Source organism: Stegodyphus dumicola, chromosome 10, assembly GCF_044657685.1.
Source record: "Stegodyphus dumicola isolate Sdum_Otavi_A_Nest chromosome 10, ASM4465768v1".
Taxonomy (NCBI): Eukaryota; Metazoa; Arthropoda; class Arachnida; order Araneae; family Eresidae; genus Stegodyphus; species Stegodyphus dumicola.
This window is the reverse complement of record NC_140777.1, coordinates 85,573,562-85,596,581: the sequence shown is the minus strand read 5'-3', so window position 1 is coordinate 85,596,581 and position 23,020 is coordinate 85,573,562. Positions and strand designations below refer to the sequence as shown.

General features: G+C 32.4%; 1 protein-coding gene across 8 annotated transcripts in view; it reads left to right on the top strand.

The window, feature by feature from the left end:
* The window catches only part of LOC118193430 (uncharacterized), a 123,925-nt gene that overhangs the window by 21,016 nt on the left and 79,889 nt on the right, over window positions 1-23,020 (top strand). For 5 of the 8 annotated variants that reach the window (XM_035364518.2, XM_035364516.2, XM_035364520.2 and 2 more), the window contains 4 exons: window positions 2,113-2,230; window positions 5,358-5,446; window positions 16,035-16,105; window positions 16,277-16,408. In XM_035364518.2, coding sequence (XP_035220409.2) covers window positions 2,113-2,230; window positions 5,358-5,446; window positions 16,035-16,105; window positions 16,277-16,408 — 410 coding nt within the window. The remainder of the gene's footprint in view (window positions 1-2,112; window positions 2,231-5,357; window positions 5,447-16,034; window positions 16,106-16,276; window positions 16,409-23,020) is intronic. The other 3 variants (XM_035364523.2, XM_035364522.2, XM_035364521.2) reach the window with 1 other exon arrangement.

Genomic DNA, 23,020 nt, shown 5'->3' with positions numbered 1-23,020 from the left:
TGTAGAAAGAAAAAAAGGAAACCACGTATTGGTTCATTAAGCAGTATAATTTTTCTGAAGGTTGATTAACTTAATATTAGGACAAATGTGAATATGTACACTGTGAAAAAAGGGAGGGGGGAGAAATTGGGGCGGGGAAAGTTCTGTATCTCCTGTTCTACTGGGCCCATTGAAGAAATTCAAATTGGGTTTTTCATGTCTCAAAAGCGCGACTTAGGATATGTATTAGATTTATATACAGTACAAAGTCCGTAATCCGGACGCGTCAGGACTTCGGCGATTCCGGATTAGGGGCTTTTCCAGATTATAGATCATCGATTTAAATTTGGTAAGATGGCATGCAGAAATTATACAATTAAAAATATGAAACTGTAATTTATGAAATAATGAGCAATTATGATCTAAAGGGTATCAAAATTTACAAAAAAAAAAGCTTAATATTTGTTTGTTTACTTGAGTAAACATTTCTTTCAATGTAAGTTGTTTAAGTTGCTTCGTTTTTTGTGCTAATACTTTCTCTTTAATTCTATAAACAGACATTATTTCTTGTTCAGTTACAAAGTTCCACTGTTCAAGTCCTGTAATTGCTGTGTCGAGAATACCAACTAACTTGTCAATCAAAATTTTTTCATTTTCAATAACATTCTCTGTTACTTTCTTCACTATCGGAAGCACGCATGGGTAAACGCTTTACTGGCTTTACGCGCATGCGTTGCGGACATGCGCATCAAACACGCATACGTTAATTTGTGGCTCTGTCCGGATTATAGATCATTCCGGATAATGGACGTCCGGATTACAGACTTTGTACTGTATAACATTGTTCAAATATAGATATTTTGACACAAAATCGGACTTTTTAGCAGATGACGTGGCAATTGTTTTCCATATTTCGATTCTACGACTAAAATTATGCCTAACTCCCAAGTTTTGTAAAAATCTCACAAGGAGTTTTTAAACAATTAGCTCTCAAAGTTTTAGCTCCTGAATGTTAATTCACTTTGGTATGTATTTGCTAATATTTCCTTTTTTTATGAATCTTATTTGATTCCTTCCTACAGAGTCCAAAATTTAGGTTCATTCCAAATAAAAGTCACCCATGTTTTATGATTTATTTTTTGAATTTGTATTTTTAAATAATTTGTAAAAGTTTTTCGAAAAATTTTTTAAAATTATAACCTATAATTTTTGCCATCATCTTAAAGTAGATGTATTTCCAAGCATACCTGCAAAAAATTAGAGCTTTTTATTCAAAATTTTCAAAGATATACGTGAGTTTATATATTGGTGTATTTTGAAATTTGGCCTATTTGTTGAAAGCGATAATAACGAAAATGTGGTTTACGCACTTTGTTAAAATTTGAGGTTCTTCAGTTTTGAGTTTCTTTCTGTTTCTTAACAGGTTCTTTCAGAATTGAAGTTGATTCATCATTAATTTCATTATTTTCTTTTAGTTGATTGCTACTATAATCATTGCTTTCTTTTGGTGTAGTAGTTCCAGATTTCAACTAGCAATCCATAACCTAAGTTAGGGATAAAAATTATGTTTTATAAAAATAATCAAAATCAGTGGGATTTACTAAGGCATATAATAAACATTTCCTATAAGAATAATTCCACAAAAGCTAAAAATATACAGGCACCAGGAAAAGCCACTAACTATTAATGAAGTACGTTTTCTCTGTAACGAAGTGTGGTATACTCACACTGTGTCACACTGTATCATCTCACACAAGACTGTCTTGACTTATGAGAATGTAGAATAAGGCGCAGCTAAGCCTTATACTTAAGCCTAAGTTTGGTGGGGATATACATGGTGCAGTGCATATCCCCACCAAACTCCGGTGCAACGCGTACCCCTGAAGGTACGCATACCACATTTTGGGAAAAACTGCATTAAGGCAATATACATATATGTCAAGCTATTCATATATACATATTAGCATGGATAATTCATATGCATTTTAAATTAAACTTTGAAAAATATATTATGAGTGATGACATAATGTATTCGGTTTAAATATCTTTACTTTTTTAAACAATCCAGAACTTTTGAGAATTTGGAAAATGAATTTTTGATTTTGTTATAATGCATTTTCATTTGTATTTCAGCCACATGTTTTGAAGAGCTATCATTTGATCCATATTTTTACGAGACAGCTAAAGCTCATCTGAAAGTAGTTGCTGAATATTTCAAAAATCATGGTTATGATAATCATGATAATATTGGGTAATGTAGTGATAAATTTTCTTCTAATTTATTTCATGTCATGTATAAGACTTTTAACTTGCATCTTTGACGGGAATTCCATTATTAATAACAATATCTATATTAAGGTACTTATGTTTTACCTAGGTACAAAATGGTTTCATGATGCTCAGAAGTAGGAATGTGATAAATTATTAAATAGTGATATAATTTTGTTAAAGTAACAGAGTGATTTTGTAAGAACTAATGCTTATTTAAAATTTAATAAATTAAATCAGGGAATTTTGGCTTTGCACAATTAATTCAGAAACAATCAGCTATTAATTTGAAAGATTTAGATTTACTTGAAAACACAATTTAATGAAGAAAATGCATGAACTGATAAAACATTCAATGATAACCATAATAAAGCAAGAAATAAAGGGCAGCACAATATCACATGGGAGAGATCAAATTGAAGAGCTAGTTCATATTAGATTGTTTGAAACTAAAACTTTTACTTTAATGATGGAGTTTTTTATAAGCTTTAATGATGGAGTTTCTCTTTATAAGCTGACTTTTTATAAGCTCTTTCCTCCTTTCCCCTCTTTGAAATCTCTTTTCCTATTTCCTTTCTCTAATGAAAGCTTTTCCCCTGATTGATGTGACATTTTCCCCTGATTGACATCTATCAAATGCTAGGGAATGTTATATTGCTTTCCATCTCAAGTATCAGTGGTATCAAGTATCATGATGACAATACTTTGGATTAAATGTCACTTTTCATATAAATGAAGTTGTTTGCATCAGGAATATCAGCAAATGAGGCATTTATTTTTCTAGAATTGAGTAAAAAATGTATTATTGGTGTATGTGTACTACAGTATGAAGACCAAGGTCTAGAATCATTAGAACTTTAGCGATTATGAAGATTAAAGGTATGAAACAGTTGTTTGTGAATTAAGTTTATGACCGTAGGGAAATTAAAATTCACAAAAAAGATCAATATTTGTTTGTTTTATTAAACATTTCTTTCAATATAAGTTGCTTAAACTATTTCTTTTCTTCTTTTTTTGCAGTAATACTTCTCTTCAGTTTTATGGATAGGCATAATTTCCTGTTCAAAGTTTTGCTGTTCGAATCCTATAACTGCCGTGTTGAGAGTTCATCAAACTGGCAACTGAAATCTTTTAATTCTTAACAACCTTGTAACTTTCTTCACTATTGGTACTGATATTTTTTTATTTAAAGCCATACTATGAATTTTACTGTCTGTCAGAGACTAATGGTTGGAGATTGTTTTCGTAATCGAAAATTTCTGTTGTATCATAAGTTATTATTTCTCCTCCATATTTCTTCTTAAATTTCATAAAGTGAAAAATTTTGCCTTTTGCTTGTGATATTTGAAAAACCTTCTGGTTCTCGTAGCTGTCACCCTTACCTTGAAATATGGCATCAGGTCATATAATATGGCCAGTATTTTTTTTAAAGTATTAGGAGGAATGTCCTTCTATAACTTTTCAATGATCCATGTACCAGATTTTATGTTTAAATTTTGTAGTGAAAATTGTTCCTGTCGACAGAACACATCATGGTTCTGTGGGTAAGATATCATATTCCTACACTGAAGGTTCCAATTTTGAAATCTATCAAAAGCCACTCACCTAAAGATTGGTTTTGTTTAAATTTCCTCCGTGTTAATTTATGTCCTATATGTTCCATTTAGTGGAGAATGTTCTTCATTTTCTAGTTTAAAATGTTCCAGCTCATTCATAAAGTCTGTGTTAAGTGGTTACTTATTCAGTTTGAATAAAAAAAGTCTGGAATTGAGACCTTGAGTATTCTCCTCTTCATTTGTAGGATCACTTCATCTGAAAAAGGGGTACTTTACATCTGCATTTCAGCACACGGAGCACTTCAATACCTATTGGCTAAATGATGGGTGTGCAACTTGGAGAAAAGAACAAAACAGAGATGTTATTACTAAAATTTTCTGTGAATTATGAGCCAAGCAGTTGTCTATAAGCGGGGCAATTTTTGCATCATCCGGTAAAATATTGCCAAACTTCAAATATGAAATGATTTTTAAACCAAACATTTATTAATGTTTGTGTTATGTATGCTCTTTATTTGAATGATAGATAAGAAGGAAAATGTGTATTCTTTTAAATGCTTGAGGGTGTGAATATTTTCTGATTTAAAAGTTTTCGTTTGCCCTTTGCCGCGGCATTTACACATGCCAAAATCATTAGTTTCACTTTGAAATCTTTGATACCATATGGGGCCATTTTTGCAGAGGTTGTCAAGATATTTTAGGCCACATGTTGCCATAAAAGACACTTTTGTCTAGATAATAAATTTTTCTCTGTAGGTAACGTTTCACCCTAAATTATGATGTTCAGTGAATTCATCTGCAGATTGTTCAAGTGATTAAGTATCAGCTAATGCTTTTCCTTCCGAAATTTTGTAACTGTTTTATGCCATGGCAGTTTTAAAATTTGGTAACCAACCTGTCAGATATGTTCACTCAGTTTTTTTAACCCTGTCGAGATGATGCACCTTTATTTTAAAACATTCTCTTGGGATAGATGGGAAACAAAATGAATCATTCCGTTTGTGTTCCCTATCATAACTTTAGAAAAAAAAAGTTTTATGTCCTAATGTCATAATATTTGATACCATTTTAGATTATTACTTAAGCTATCATGTATAGCGAATTAGCATTTAATTATATTTTCCCTTTACTTTACATGAAAATCTGTGCTATTAAAATCTTTGTGCTGTTTCTTTGTGGCATTATCTCCTCCATAATGGCAGGGAGGTGAATTTCGAGAGAGGTACCCCCCAGATTCGAAAAATTCGTAAGAAGCTATTTCGATCATTCTCATCTTCGTTCAACTTTAATCAGCCGAGATATTAATTAAAAACTCCGAAAATGTCATTTTTCTTACTCATCTCCTAATATTAGAAAACTCCGATATTTGTACTCCTGATAGTATGAAACTAATATGAATGAGACTAGTCTTTTATTGTTCTATAGTGCAATGAATATTAATTTTAGGTTATGCTAGTTCTTAAAATGTTTCCATTTTATTTTGTTTCTTAAAATTGTCAGATTTGTGTGTATTTTTACAGATTTTTTTCCTAAGCTATTTTATTTTTTTTTTAGACACAAAGATTTAAACTTCATTGTAGCAAAATTTTTTTTCCTTAAACACTCAATGTTCCCAAGAAACGAAAAGTTTCTACTTGAAGAAGGTAAGCCTTCTCTGTTTATACGTGCAGTTTAATCGTAATGTTTTTATTTGTATTAAAAGTCTCTGAATGGCATAACATATTTTTTTTATCGGGTCATGATATTTGCATTGTTTGGTAAATATTATCTTTTTATTTAAAGTATTTGTTTTGTGAACTAAATCAGGTTTTTGAACTGTAATCTAGAGATCCATTGCGATCTTTGAATGATTTTTGAAGCTAAAATTTGATTTATTTAACTTCATTATGAAAAAATAGGTACTATTTCGTTTTAAGGGCCATAAAAAATTATGTGCAAAAGCGGCAAATCTAACAAAGGCGCCCATTTCACAGCGCGCCAAATCTCGCGTACGTGCTTATTCAAATTGCATAAGTTTAGATAGTTCTATATTTGAGACGCCATTGAAATACTAGTTTAATTTTAAAATCCTTTTTTAATTTTAAATCCTTTTTTGATATCCTGTGGATTTAACAATTTGGGAATTAACCATGACAATAGAATTTTGGGGAAAGTGCAGAATCACCCACTGCTTGACATGTTTTTAAGAACTGCACATACTCAGTATCCATGTACACATTGACCTATTTTCACTTAAAAAACAAAATCCCAGAATTGCACAAAAATGGCACTGCGCACACCCTTGACTTTATCTATGTAGACATCGACCTATTTTCACTTAAAAAGTAAAAGAAAATTGACAAAAATCCAATTGTTTTTACCATTGTAAAAAGCGGCAAACAAATAAGTGGGCAATTCTGCACTTTACCGAGAACTTTTTCAATTCATTATAGAAAATTATGTTTGAACAACCAACAAGATGAAATTATGCTTTAGCGATAACTCGGTAGTGAAATAGCGATGCTGGAATCCATTCAGTTATGTTTAGCTTTTATTTATATAAATTATAATAATGATCTGAAATAGTTATTTACTCTTATGCTTCCATTCAGTTATGTTTAGCCTTTTTTATATAAATTATAATAATAGAAAAGTATTATAGGAAATTAACCTTTCATCTAAATTAAAACAATAATCTTAGATAGTTATTTACTATTATACTTCCTTTCTTGCATTATGGTTGCCGCAGTTATTTTTGGTAGCACTGGCATCAACAATAGTTGGCAATTTTTTTTTTACGGTCCTCAAAACGGAATAGTACTGAAAAATATAATAAAAATATTAAACAAGTTGATATTTAAGTATCATGACAATATACAGATTATATGAAAAGAAGTCATCAAACTCGTAATGAAACACTGATCTGAATATTAATGATAATAAATAGAAGGTTTTGGAAACCAGGGCTATGGAGTTGGTAGGGAAAATGACAGACTCTGACTCCTGGAATTTTAAAGACTCCGACTCCCTCATATATATGTAAACATATACACATGGGTTACAGCTTGACATTCTCCTCCTCAAGAACATAAATATAAGAACAACTCCTCCTCAAGGACATAAATCAAGCGCCCTACCTGCAAGTGATTTTTATCTCATTTATTCAAGAAAATTTCATCATTTAATTAGGATATTTTTATTTTACTGAAAGAACTGTTGTTTCTTGTATTTCAAGAACAGTATCTACTCAAGACTTCAAATGTACAAGAAACTTAACAATGGGACACGTGACTCCAAACAAGCTTCACGATTCGTCCATCTCTTCACATTACATTTTGATTTTTCGTAAATTAAATTTTACATTTTTAGATTAATCATTGTTTTTCTATCATTCGTGTGTATCATATTTATCATATTCTTGTAAAAATTTCATTGTAAATGTACTTTTTCACTTGAAAAGAACACTTTTAATGTGATGCATTCACGTCATTGGCTACTGGCAGCCTCCAGATATTTGCTAAGCTCCACCTGGATGCCATTACTTAACCACCTTGCACAGAAAGCAGTCTATCTAGTTTAAAATCTCTACTCATAAAATCTTAAAAGCGTGCTTAATAGCATTTAATTCATAAATAATCTACTGCGATCCACTAATTTGAGTAATCCGACTACTGATGCTCAGAACTTGCTCTGAACCTTGACTTTTGGCCTAAGGGTGGGATGTTTTCACCCATTTACTCGACAACTGTAAAAGCCTTAGGGCTCACCTAAAATTTACTGGAAGTTCTAAACAAGGTGCCTTGCAAGCGCAATCATATTTCTTTATTTTTTTAAATGCTATGTGAAATCTTATTTGTATTTTTTTATTTTTACATCTAAAGGCTCTTAGTTCTTTATTGTTACAGAACTGGTATTTTAATAGCTAATGTTAGTTAAATTATAAATTAAATTGTTTTATTCCGTGTGCAGTCCAGCGTGTGATGAATATTAAAGGAAAGCTAAGCCCCTGAAAATTAAAAATACAAGAGCGCGTGCATTTAACATTTAATAAATAAATATCTCTTTTTGATTTTGAGAAAGTGCTAGAAAATTCTCGTGCATTTAAAAAGCTTATATTAAGCGGCATGAAAACCTCTCAGTTCATTGTTAATAGTAGTTTGCTGTTGTTTTAAGAGTTTGCTTAGAAAACTGCTCTTGTTGACCGTAGCGAATTCACGGATTAGCTTTCTTTAGCTGTTTTGAATTAAGTTCTCTTGAATGTTTGAGTAGTTAAAAGATAACTACTGTGAGATATTGTAATACTGCACAAATATCTGAGGAAATTTAAGCATTTTTGTTGTGATAATAATAAATTTTGTTCATTTTTCATTGGACTTGTGCATTCATTTCATAACGAACCCGTACGCACGCAACATTATTTTCATTCACTTTGCCTTAGCCTTTTCATTATTATCCAAAAATATTTCTCAAAATCTAGTTCATTACTGAAAGAGGATGGTAGAGACTCGATTGCAATGTCTGCAGTTTGACTGTCCTTTGAATTCTCCAATTGTTCTGAGAATAATTTTATTAATGAAAGTTCATAGATGGCTTTCTTTGTCTTTTTAATTTGTTCGTCATTCAAGAAAGTTCAGTGTTTTGGATCTACATATATTGAACCCAGCAAGATCTCATTGTCTAGCAAACTAGTTTCTCTTTTCTTCATTGAAGAAATGATTCCTTCTGCAATAAACCCTCCATTTCAGAAAGGACAAACATCCCACTCTTCTATTCTCACCTCCTGTCAGTTCTTCAGATTGCTGCTTTTTTGTGGCTGTATACAGTGTAGAAAGAAGAGTTTCCAATTCTGCGAGATCACTCCACAGTCTTTCTGTTAGTGATACATTAGGGTTATCTACATCTTCTAAAAAAGTTCTTAATTCTAACAACCTCTTTATCATCAAATATGTACTTCTTTATCGCATTGCTTGATCAATAATTGCTCCTTTTCCTGCTCGCTTCCTAAGAATGGCATCAGTTTTGGGAGTTCTTGCTGTTATTGCTGCTTACCTAAATTTGCCACTGAAATTTGTAACTAAATTTAATCATTAATGGCAAATATCACATTTATCCTCCTCCATTATGTTTATTTATTAATATGTCAATAAAATAGAAGATAACTGCTTATTAACGTATATAATCCATAAATAAAAATAATAAGTCAGCTTTGTCATTAATTTTTTCTTCAATTCATTTTAATTTCATTTCAAATTCAAAAACTAACCAACAAAAACTGGAGTCTGAGTCGACCTGTTTGTAGCGACTCCAGCTCAGACTTCTTTTACCCCAAAATCCGCCTGATTCCGACTCCAACTCTACAGCCCTGATGGAAACAAAGTAAACTATGCATATCTAACTGATAAATGTTATTTAAAGGCAGCTGCTTACAAATGGATCCTGGAAATTTATGTTAATGTTTTCAACTGGAAGTAGATGGAGAACTTGATTAGAATAGCTTAAATGTAGCTAACGTGTATTTCAAAACATACACTATCTTGCCTACTAGCTGAGAACCTAATAACATGTTTAACCATCAAAGTATATACAGTAGGCATTACTGATGGGCAAAACCAGTCCTATAAGGGATAAGATCGGAACCATTCGCTCACTGAACTGAATCTTTTTTTTTTTTTTTTTTTTAACGATTTACTGATCACTAATAATGACCCTGATTAATGCACTCGGAACAGGCATGGATCTAGAGTGGTATGCAAAGATGGGAGGGAAGCAGAAAGAATGAAACAAGGAGTGGGATCGGTGGAATAAACTCTATCAAATTGCTCACTCCCTGGACCGATTTCGACTGTGCTTTTGAGATTCCTTAAAAAGGACCTTTCCACACAGAACTAACATAAAATTCTGGAATAAAAAATTGCTCAAAAAGTTAAAAAATAATGAAAACTAAACCCACTTTTGTTAAAGACTACATTATTTTATTTATTGCTGTAATTGGTATTATTTTGCTATTGTGAAGCACAGTGTAAAGAAAATATCAGATTGGAGGCAGATTTCAAGTAATAGGAAATTGTCTGCTGACAATACCAACATTTTCCTTTTTTTAAAATCTAATTTGACAAAATAATGCCAAATATCGCTCGAGGTACTTCTATGCGGCAGGGTGAATTTTTTGTTCTGCAATCTTAAAAAAAAAAATACATTAGATGGAAAAATGTATGTTGTTAAATATGTACTAATTCTGATTTGGATTTAAGGCAAATATGTGGAAAATAACCCATTTTTTAAGCCAAAATATCCCTTCATTTGCTTTGGAGCCTTTTCTCTCTCTTCCCTCCCGCCTGCTTAGTCAATTGTGTCTTGGAATCTAACAAAAGAAGACACCTGGATCTGATGGATGAAGTCAACTTATTAAATTGCTTTGACCAACTCTCATAATTAAGTGAGGGGGAATACTGCTATTTAGTTAAATACTTCTTAACCCATCTTATTCAAGATTGTGAAGAATTGCACAGATATTTGGAAATCAAAGCAAAGTCAAAATGTAAACTGTAAAAGAATGCACAGTGGGATTGATGATAGTTTTGTAAAAGCATTTCAAGATGTCGATTACGAATGCTCATGTATCAGTCAATGGCCCATTGATCAGAAGAAAGTTGAAGACTTAGCTGTACAAATTGGAAAAGATGATTTTATAGTAACCATTTACTGGTTTAGTTGATGAAAGAAAGAAAAAAACATAATTTAATAATACATTCATGATGGGGGGGGAAGAAAAGATGCTGATTTACATGTTGCAGGACTAATAATAACAATAAATAGCCTATATTATCTGTGAAGTATTGTCCTCAAAACATTTATAATGCTAATTTAAATGGTTCTGTATTATAAGTTGCTTTTCCTCGAAATATGTATTTCTTAAACACTGAAAGTTCAAAAGGATGGGAAACATCAAAAGATCATGTGATTATTTTATGCTGCTTCGATATATGCTGTAATGAAATAAAATTATTAATAATTGGAAAAATTAAAGTCTCCAATGCTTTAAAGCAGAAATTTCTAAACTTTTCTGGACCGCACTCTCTTCACAAGGGGGAAGTATCTAATGCGCCTTTCCGATAGTTAATTTTACCAAATATTAAAATATTGTTGCATATTATCTATACCTATTTAATTTGTTTATCTATCTGTCAAGAATCACAAAGTAAAAATGAATTAAAAGACCATCAAATGTAGTAAAATATTGTTTATTAAAAATTTAAAAATAAACACAAAATCAGTTTGATATAAAAACATTAATGAGATGGTTGAGGCTGGGAGAGTTTTAAGAACTTGTTAAATATTAGGTTTCAGTTCCATTAATATCAGTTGCGAATTGCCATGTTTAGTGATGTGCAGTCTGTTTTTTTCTTAGACAATAAATTAGCTACTGCTCTGAATCAACAATTAGCCAAATTCATTAAAAGAAAAGCAGATAAAAATTTCTATAATCTTGCTTGCAGTCAGTCGAGTGTAGAGAGCAGGTATAAATTTTTGAAGCCAGAGCTTTTGGTATCCATTTCTGAAATTTACTTTCAGTTCTAGTTTCTCTTCTAAGTTTAATGATTATGCTGTATCAGCATTTGCGAAAGGATCTAAAACCGAAACTCAGTATATTCAATATATATATATACAGTCAAAAGTCGTTAATCCGGACTCGTCGGGACTTCGGCGATTCCGGATTATCGATTTTTCTGGATTATAGATCATCAGTTTAAATCTGGTAAAATGGCATGCAGAAATTATAAAATTAAAAATATGAAACCGTAATTTACGAAATAAAGAACAATTATGATCTAAAGTGTATCAAAATTTACAAAAAAAACTTAATATTTATTTGTTTACTTTATTAAACATTTCTTTCAATGTAAGTTGTTTAAGTTGCTTCGTTTTTTATGTTATAATACATTCTCTTTAATTCTATAAACTAGACATAATTTCTTGTTCAGTTACAAAGTTCCGCTGTTCAAGTCCTATAATTGCTGTGTCGAGAATACCGACTAATTTGTCATTCGAAATTTTTTCGTTTTCAATAACCTCTGTTACTTTCTTCGCTATCCGAAGCGAATTATAATGACGAGGTATTTGATTTAAATCATATCAAAGACGAGATGAAATACTACATTGAGTAAGCAATTATAAGCCAAATAAAATAAAAACATCTGCCCTTAAGATAAGGATAGTGCTGACAGATCAACTTCCAATTCATTGCAGGCCACCGCAGTGTTAAAGATAAACAAAGTTTAGATAAACAAACGTTAAAGTTTAGATAAACAAAGGATATGCCTTTATCCATTTTTTGCAGCAATTCCACTTTTTGTTTAATGGACTTCGAAAGATACTTTCGCTTTGTATATCCTTTACATATTAGTAAATATATATCGGAAATTCTATTTGACATAATCGAAAGTTCAAGCTTACTTTTATAAAATTGCTCTAACAGTCTGCAAAAAATAATAATCCGGATCCAATTCGAAGATTAAGGAACAATGCAATCTGCAACATTAACTGAAATAGATAATTAGATAATTTTAGCTTAGCTTATCCCATCCGTTATACATTAAACGCGCATTCTTAAATGTATTTTGCGCACACGCAAATTCACAGCGGTAAAGGTCTTACGGACGCATGCGCAGAAAGTTTGTAGCTTTGTGGTCCGGATTATAGATCATTCTGGATTATGGGTGTCCGAATTAACGACTTTTGACTGTATATATATGGGATATATAAAATATCCTGAAATCATTCAATAAAATCCCATGAAGAATGTCCAAGTGTTGGCAGCAAGTAAGTAAATTTTATTTTTGCAGAGATTGCTGATAATGCAGGAAAGTGACTGTAATCACTTTTACCTAGATTTCGATAGACAGGAAGTTTTCCCACAAAAGCAGCTATGACTTTTTTTAATTAAATTAATTTCATTATCATGCAATTGTAAATTGACTTTATATGACATATTTTAAACAAGTCTGTCTAATAAGTGATGCCATTTTTGGATGTAATCAGGTCTTCATGCAGTTTTTCATCTGTGTTTTCATGGAAGTTAGAGTACTGAGTCAAAAAAATTGTAAAACAATTCAGGTAAATGCCTTTGGACAACCAACAAATTTCTGACTGCAGCAGCAGGCGATTGTAATCTTCATCATTTTCCCTACAAAGTTGGCCAAATAATCTATCATGCACTAATTGATTTTAATCTCAGTTATCAGCTTTAATAATGCAATGAGGCGACACATGTGGATATTAATTCAGATTTTTTGCATCCAATCCTGACTACAAATAACACAATGCGCAGTGAGTACATTTGGTTTGCATGTTTCAAATGTGCTATGAAACCCTTATGATGCCTCGCCATTGCTGGAGCACCATTATTAGGAGCTGACAAAATATTAGAAATGGGAATTTCATTCTTTTGAAAAAAAACTTGCAGATGATTTTTAAATATTGATTCTCCCTTTGTATGGATGCTCAAATTTTTGGCAAATATTAACTCTTGATAAATTTCTTTTTCTTTTATGAATCGAACATATAAGAGTAGTGCTTCGTTATTTGTTTGAGTTGATTCATCAAGCTGAATGGAAAATTTGAAAGTAATCGCATAATGCTATTTCAGTGTGTTTGACCATTTCAAGCATTTTTCTTTTTAATGAATTATTACTCAGAAGAATTTTTGTGATGATATGTAATGGTGTTATGGCGATTGTTTGCATCACGATACTCCAAACTTGTCAGAAGGTTAGGGGGGGGGAAAGAGGAGGCCGAAGAGTTTAGGAAACCGTAAAATTAACTGTATATAAAAGGTAAAACACAAACTAAATACTTGATGATAAGCCAACGCCGTTGACCTTGAACAAGAAGGAACACTGAAGTACAAGTGCAAATTAATCTCTCGGCAAAAAGTTCAAGTCTTTGTACTTGCGTCATAGTGAGTTTACATAGGTGCAGTGCAACTGGATACTGCATGCAATGTCAAAATACAAATATACTTGTCAGAATGCAGATATTCCTTCACAGTATCTTATAATTAACAGTTTTTGTTACCTCTTTAACTGTCATCAAGATCAATTCCTTGCCAGGTAAGGTGCGTTTTTCTCCGCTTTGGGGATCAACAATGATATAAGGCTTGTAGTCCATCGTCTTGTTTAGATGAGGATGCAAAAAGGTTTGATATAGTTGGCTGTTTTAAATATTTCTTTTCCAGTCCTTGGAAACAGAATAAAGGGGAACTACCATGTGAAGCATGATTTCGCCAGCTCTGGTGAGCTGCAGTGGGCACATGAGATAAATTATTCTGAAATGAAGTCTTTGTTGAAACAAATGCAGTCATGGAAGAACGAAGGCAGTGAATTTTTTTTGTAGTGCAAGTGTCCTTGCTTTTTTATACATGTGGAATTTTCACATGTGGAAGGTGCAGCATCGCCTTAGATTATCGAAGTATGGCAGTACTGTGTCAAATGTGAAAAAAGGACAGCGTTTCCTTCTACTTTCTTCCTCCATTGTTGCAGTGGAGAGCAAGGGGGAAAAAAAGGTCACTTTGTCGCTTGCCTCGGGGGCTCCATCAGAGAAATAGTCTGATATTCTTCCACTGAATGATACGCCATCTTAAAAACTTAGACGTTGTTCGTTAGGCATGAAGATCTGAGGTAAGGTTTTCATATTTTCTACTGAACCCATGTGCATGTTTTCAGAAACTGCATTATTTATTGGTGCAGTTTGATCTGTGGGGAGTTGGAATTTTTCATGTCTGGCACACCTTACTATTGGGGTTTTACCTTTTTCAGCTACTCTTTGTGGATAATAGCACAGCAATCCCACCAAATACAAAGAATGAACTTTTCGTTAGTCAAATTCCGCTTTGTGATGCTGCCGACACTAGACTGTAGATATTTATAGACCAACCCCCTTTCCAGCCTGTGTTTTAAAGTAAATCCACTTCTCATCATAAGTGATGATCCTGTCCAGAATTCTGTCCTTGCATTGATATTCAAGCAGATTAGTGCAGGCTCTAAGACGTCTGTCCTTATCTGCTTGAGTCACTTCATGCGGCACGCAGCAGTTGAACTTGGATGTCAAGTCTATGCTATGCATAGCACGACTAATAGACATGGCACTAATGTCCAACTCCTTAGCAAGCTGGTTGCCTACGGATGTTCTACAGGATTTCGTAGGCTGCCCTCATCAACATTAATAGGCCATCCAGAGTGCTCTGCTTCTTGAATGTCATAGTTGTTTGTTATTTTTGAACTTTCGGTACCAAACCTTCACAGTGTCATATGATACAATATTAGTACCTAAAGCTGTACACATAATTTAGTGACATTCTGTGGCTGACTTTTTGCTATAGAATTGGGAGTGAATGATGGTTCTAATCTGCTAGCATGATATTTCCATTTCAGACACCTTGTACACTAATATTTGTTTTTACAAATTTCACAAACCAGTGTTCTAAAGCAAGTCTTTTTCTTTCAGATGCCAAAAATTGTTTGTCAAAATATGACTAAACATGCCAATGCAAACTGTTTGCCCAGATATTTGTGGTAACTGGAAACTTTCGTTAAACTTGATATTAAAGTGTTTTTTCTATTTTGGAATAATATTTGAATGCACAAATCAAAATAAAATTCAGATTTTAAGCATATGAAAAATTTTGGATGTAATTTTTTAATATAATTTAATTACATAACCCTTTCATACAGTTTCATTTTATATTTTATTTGTTTCATTCTATAATAACTACTATCATATATATCTGTATACGAGCCAATTTTTTGGGACTTTTTCTAAAGCTAAATTACAGGGGTTGGTTTACATGCGGATCTGCTAATCACTTTTTCATTAGCTGGGGCACAAGCAATAAATCTCTAAATATTGTATTTTTTTTTTCTTCTTTGGGAGCAGGTTGGCTATTCTGCTGGCCTGCATTTTTCTGATCCATTGCTGTGAATTTTGCTAGATGTATTCATCTGAAACTCACTGATCCTGGATTAAAACTTTTCATATTAATTTCTTAATGCATAGAACTGTTCAGTTATCGTTCATGTTATTTTGTATTTTTATCACTTTAAACACTTTTATGCCGCCTAATTTACATGTGCATAAGTGTATGCTTCTGCAATTTAATGTATGTGTAGTATATAATGTTTTCAAAAATTAATGCTTGTTTATTGAAAAAATATGAAGTGTAATATATATTGAAGTATTTCACTTTTTTTTCTGTAGTTCCTCTTACGCCTGTTGTATACCTGAAAAATAAGCTCCTTAAAGATGCCAGAAGGAAAGCTTTTACAAGTGTAATAATTTTTATACAATTTTTATAATGTCTTTTGTTTTCACTATACTGTAGATATTTAAACAGAGACTGTTCTTATTATTTTTTATAATTGTAGAATTTTATTAGACAGTATTTGTGTTTGAGTAATGTTCACATATTTTAATAATGTAATCTAATATAATATTTTCAGGTTCTGACGTACAACGATGTTTTATATTTGCAAGTATGTGTTGTGATGCCTGATGAATATGAATTACAGTTAATTTCGTTCATTCCCGTAAAATCAAAGGTTAAAATCAAGCTTGATGACCTGGAATTATGCGTGAGTAATAAAAAAAAAAAACTTTTATTTTATTGAATTTTTCTTGAAATCAATCCAACAAAAATGGCTAAACCATTGATTTTCAATTGTAGTACTTGAAAGTGTCTGCAGCTGTGTTTGGGAATTTAAGGAAAGATCTAAATGTTAGATTCCTGTATACAGGGTTCGTAGTGGTCCTTATAAGTGCTTATAAGTCCTTATATTTGAAAATAAAATATAAAGGCCCTTATAGGTGCTTACTTTTTCTTTAAAGCCCTTATTTTTTTGTTTTTAGTGCTTATTTTTTTGCTTTTAGTGCTTTTTTTAAAATGAACGTGCAATTTTTCCCCGTACCAAAGCCGAAACTAAATAAACAACTTTTCTTCCTAATATGGAATGTCAGATGGTGAATCATACTCCCGGAAATAGCTTTTCCCCCTTTCTCTGCATTAACATAACCTTTGGTGTGCGCGGAGAGTACAGACAGGTGCCCATCGTTCTGTTGGTCAAAGAATTGCAAAAGCGGTAGAAAATTCCAGTACATTCAGCATTCTTTTCCTCCCACCCAAATACTACACACGTTTGAATTTCTATCAAGATCTTAATAATTTGCTTTCTCGTTCCGCTTGGTCAGTTCATATTCCTTTCTATTATGATCGTTATGCATATGTTATGAGTATATGTATGAATGTTTATAATAACATATTTGCAGTAACTGCTGAAGTATAGTAAACTTCCAAAAATGGTTGTGTTTTAATACAGATTAGCTTTCTAATTAATAATATTCGGAATGGCTTAAATAAAGGGAAAGTAATCGAATAGTCAAAATAATTTTATATTTTTGGCCAATACATTATACAGTACGAAGGTTGGAAGGTTCTCCCCTTTGTCTGCAAAATCTCGAATATTGAAACTGTTACAGTTCCCCGCAAAACAAGCAACGGACCCCTTTTTTTTTTTTGTCACTTTCCAATCTGGATTGAATAGGACTAAAAGTTCTGCGGTCTACCAAACCAAGCGAAGAATGATTCTATTCCGGAAATTTAACGCAGTCTGTTAAAAATTAGAATGAAAAACACCCCAGATTGGTAAGTCTCTTTCATTTTCCTTTATTTAGTTCTCTATTCTCCCAATACCGGCAGCTGTTGAATCCGATTGCATAATATCATGTAGGGAAGAATTATATCACACGTATTGCGCAATAACGTTTGCGATATTTTGCAGAGATAATTAATTTTGATGTTCGGTCCGAGATTTGTTTATGAACACTTAAAAGAGTTTTACTGTGCTTGCTAAGCAGAATATTTTTCTGTTCCGTTAGTTTGTTTTTATATGATGCACATATTGAAATGTCAAAAGCATTTATTTAACGGAAAAATTTAAGAACGGCTACAGTCTATCCTCTCCCTCCGCTCCCTTTTTTCAAGTTGCGCTCGACTGTCCGAATATTCGCCAATTTTCAAGTATGCGGGTAGTTAAGCTTCTACTGTTAAAGGATGACTGCATGAAGCAAATTTCTTTCTTCTGATTTCAGAAATGCTCCTCTTTTTTACTTAAATTACTTTGCTTGCAGTATCTGTTGAGGGAAAACTGATATACGATGAAAATTTAGAAAATGTTTAGAATTTAGATTTAAATTAGTTAAATATCAGTATGAGTGGAAAAATAAATTGTATTTATTATTAAGTTCCAAGTGAATAGAATAAATATGCCTTATTATTATTTATTTCCTCTATTTTGAACTGAAATTTCATCATTAAATCTTGTAATATAGTTTAGCTCTGCATAGTTTTTTTTTCTCTCATTGTAAACTAGTTCTGTAAATTGAACTGTTATTTAAAATTTAAAAAAAAAGTAATTATTTTCCATGGTTGAGGTAATGCTTATTCTCTCTTAATAAATACTGCATTTCTCATATTTTAAATTACGAGTCTAATTTTTGAAGTTATGCAGATGTGTATAATGTAATTAGACAGGTGCTTATTTTTTTTTCTTAAAATGTGCTTGAAAAGTGCTTATAGAGGTGCTTATTTTTTTAACTAAAATGTGGCTATGAACCCTGTGTATATCTCTTTCTCATTATCATAACAAATCAATATTAGAAAATTGACTTTATCCATTTGGGTACAACATAGACCAACATTTCCAACTCTCAGAATTACCCCTTGTGGTGGACTGCACATAAATAAGAAATTTGTGTCTGGTCCCCTCACAAGATGCATTCTTCAGCTCTTATGAGATGATATGTTCTGACATTGCGGAAGTGATAACTAGCTCAGTAATGCCTCCATATAGCAATACAAAAGTCATAATTTCAAGGCCAATGTCAGGGTTTTAGTGATCTGCACTGTGCCTATGATCAAGACCTTCTGAACTCGGGAAAGAAATGATGACCCTTTAGCTTGTGTGATATCGGCTTCTACCATAACCCTTTGTTGCTAAGTTTTCCACTACATGGAACACCCAACTTGAATCGCTTCTGAAACCGTTAAATTCAACCGTAAATGGATAAAAATGCCTTTATAATATACTTGTCTTTTTAAATAGTTTATGGCAGCATATCACAAGGAGACTCAGAATTTTCATTTATGATGTGTTATTAAAATCAGCCTATTTTTTAGTAATTTTCTATATTTTTTTAGTGATGCAAAAAAATTTGTTTGAAAAACAATTTCTGTATAATTTTGATCGCTGTACTCTATATTATTTGTTATATATTTTTTTACATTTTTCATACAAAAAGCATTTGCAGAATCATTGAATAAAACGGGATGTTCCATTAGCGGGAATACTGCGCCTTTAGCGATCTTTTGCTATTACGCATCAGAACATCTGTCTTAGAAGAAAACATCTGTTGTGTATGTTTTCTATTTCCGTTGTTTTGGGGGAATGAATGCAAACAAAGCAGTTTTGAGGGGTGAGGTGTGATTTGTGCTGTGAAAGTCCTAATATGGTCATTTTGAAATTTTTGTGAGTAGTTTTCTGGCAGGATTTTTATCAGTAGCTTGAGTCGGCTTTACTTAGAGCTGCGCAAATTTTTTACTGTCGCTTTTTAGTCTCCTTCCCATTTATTTTCAATAATTGTGTAGATAATTTTTTGTGTCTGAATATCTTATAGCTTATTTTTCTTTATCGTTAGCATTAATTGTAGTTAATTTTTTATTATTAATTTTCCATAAATGGCGAGGAGAGGTCTAAGTCTTTCCGAAGCGCTAAAAGTGGTTTGTGAATTACCCTCTTATTCTGAATCAGAGCATGAAGATAGCAGCAATACTGAGATATATGCTCCTGAATACTTGTGTAATCCGATGATAATATGTCGGATGAAACTCATTTATTTTATGAGAAGGTTAGTGATCCATCTCACCTAGGCCCCTTTAAGTTTTTACTTGGAATTCTAAACATATTGTTGCATGGAACAAAAAGCCGTACAAAACAAGTTTTATGTTCAAAACCTGCAAAGTTGGCTTGTGCTTCTATCAAAAAGGTGTGACATGCTTTGAACAGTTTCACAAAGCTAAGAAATTGAAAAATTTGTAAATATTTTTTGTATGTAGGACTTGTGTATATCTATTTATCTCATTTATCCATATATATTCAAGAATGTTGTGTATATCCAGAAAACCATGCATACAGCCATAATACATGTTTTTCCATTACTATAAAAACGTTCCTACTCATTTCCGTGCTTCACTGCAATGCTCGCTTTGTCGCACTTTAAAGATTTCTGGCGGCGCAGTGGAACACTCACAGAATTAAAACGTAAGTGCAATTTATACAAAATTTTCCTGTATACGCCTTTAGGCCTAGATAGACTGCATACAACTTTTTTTGTTGAAGTTCCATCTTTAACGTATAGTGCACCACAAAGGTCATAATTTACAACTACATTAATTCTCAGCAGCTATTTCAGTAGCTAAACTGCAGTTTTTTCTGCAAATCTTCCAGTAACTTCAGACTTCCTTGCATCTTTAAATAATTGTGTAATCACCAGCATATTTAAACTGCTATAACACAAGTATGCCTTTTATTTAACTTGGCTTAGTTCACAGATAATAAAGACAAGCCAAAGCACTTGTCATTGAAACTTAAATCTATATCTGCCAGCTAAGCTCCCAGAAAGGCAGCAGAAAATTCCTCACCCTGGATCAGTACAGCTTCAGACAGCCACTCCAACCACCTTATGATGGTGTTGGTAGCGGTATTTTCTAGTTTTAGAACCATGCAACAGATTTCGCCATTCATTCATTGATGATTGCCATTGCATTGAAAAACTTCTGTTATATCATCTTCACTTATTCCACATTTCTTTGCAAATTCCTTTAATTGGAAAATTTCGCCTTTGGTTTCCGATATCCAAAAACTTTAAAATTCATGGCTATTATCTTCATCACCTTCACCATGAAATAAATATGGTAGCTGGCCATAAATTTTGCCAAGCACTTTTTAAAGTATCTGGAGACACATCCTCCCATGATCTTGTGATGCTGCACACAGCAAATTGCATGCTAAAATATTTCAAAAATTCTTGAACAGTCTTGCCATTATTCAAGAAATTTAAGTATGGATTAAAAAAATACTGCTTTATATTTGCATTTCAGCATGCGCACTACTACAGTATCCATATGCTGAATGATGGGCGTAGCACTTGGAGAAAACAATAATATAGATACATTATCCTTCACTGAACAGTTGGCTACAATCAGGACAGTTTTGTTTCTTCAAGTAATAAATGAACCAACCGAATTCAAATGTTGCTGAGACTTGGATATGATTTTCAAACCAATCATTTATTAACGCTTGTGTCATCTATGCTCTTTAATTTTCATGATATATGACAGGGAAATTCTTTACTCCTTTAAATGCTAAAGTTTGGTATTATTTCCGATTACGAAAAGATTACACTTCTGCATTCATGCAGAATATGGCAATTATAAATTATACCATGGCTATTCTTAAATTTGGTTAATCTACATGATGAATAGTGCACTCAGTTTTCAAGTTTATTTCTTCATGAAATATTTTGGCTTGAGCCATTAGCACTGTATCTATCAATGGCATGCCCTCATTATGACGCTGTTTGACCCATCCAATCATTACTTTGCCATGATCATCACATCTAACATAACGGATACTTTTTCTTTTATTCATTACAAATGGAGTGTCGGAATCACACAAAATTCCTTTTTCTCTTTTCTTATGTCATATACAGTTGGCTTTCCAATGCCATACTCCTCGCATAATTTTGAGACGGATATGCCTTTATCCATTTTTTGCAGCAATTCCACCTTTTTGTTTAATGGACATTGGAGCATGCTTTTGCTTATAAATCCTTTTGCAGCTCAGGAATTAGAAACTTTTCTCGACATAATTGGAAGTTCAACAGAAGAACTTTGATTTTTCATAAAATTGCTGTAAAAATAACAGCCTGCAAAAAATAATAAGCTGGATCAAATAAAAAAGTTAAGGAACAGAGCAATCTGCTATATTAACTGGAATTCATTAGAATCGGTAAAGTATACTTTTAGCCTAGCTTAATGACGCTCGCTATACATTATTGGCTATGTGTCATGAGATTGGGTAAGAAAGACAAGTTCTTACGCTAAATTTTGTCTTGCCTCTATCGTTCACTGAAGTTGTTAAGCCTGAATTGTATTAATTTAGTTATTTATTGTACTTACGCCTATTTTTTGTGCATGCTTAAGGCTTATCTGAATTCCGAAGAAGTAAATTCGCACATATACTTATTGACTTATACTTAGTTTATCGACGACTGGCGCTAGACGTTGTACCGCCTAATGCAGTCTCTTGGGGGTCCTAAATTCTACTGCCTAGTGCCTTGTTGCTAAGTTCTGAAGTTTTGCCGTCCCTAAATTTTGGATCCCAGTGCTTTCCCTAAATTCTGAAAAATTTGTCATCCTTTAATTTTGCTATTTGTTGCTTCTCTAAACCCAAAACATTTTCTCTTTTCTAAATTCTGCCACCCGGTGTGGTTATACGAGCTCTGGCGCAAATTTTGGGTTGCTGTGAATAACAAATCAGTTATTCTTAATTCAAACAGCATTTAATGTAATCTTTTGGTCTATGAGTATCATTAACAAAAACTGTTTTTAGCATATCGAAATAAATTTTTAAAATTTTTCCTTGTCAACATTTTCTTAGCGCATTTATCTTATCTGTAATCGTCGCCAAGTGTAATGTCAACATATAGCCAATTACTAATATAAAAAAAATTATTTAGGCATTGCTGCATGAGTCAGTACCCAAGTTTCCATGTGTTGATAAACAAGCAGTGATGAAAGCAAAATATAATGATGGTTCGCCAGATTGGCGTCAGGGATTTAAAATATTAGTGTAAAATCAATGATGTTTCTATGTAGAATGTTTCAGACCAAGCAGATACACAGCTACAGAGCCAAATTACTGATCACACAAATTTATGCTAAAGTAATTGTTTCTTGAATAATGAGGTATTTTATTTAGTGCCTAAGTGAAATTAAGAATCAGAACCTCTACATATTTTATTATGGAGAACAAATTCAAATGCGCATGCGTAAAAGTTAAAGCATACAAAAAAGAAAAGATATTGTTGGTGGCTTTGAGGTCCGGATTTTAGATCATTCGGGATGTTGG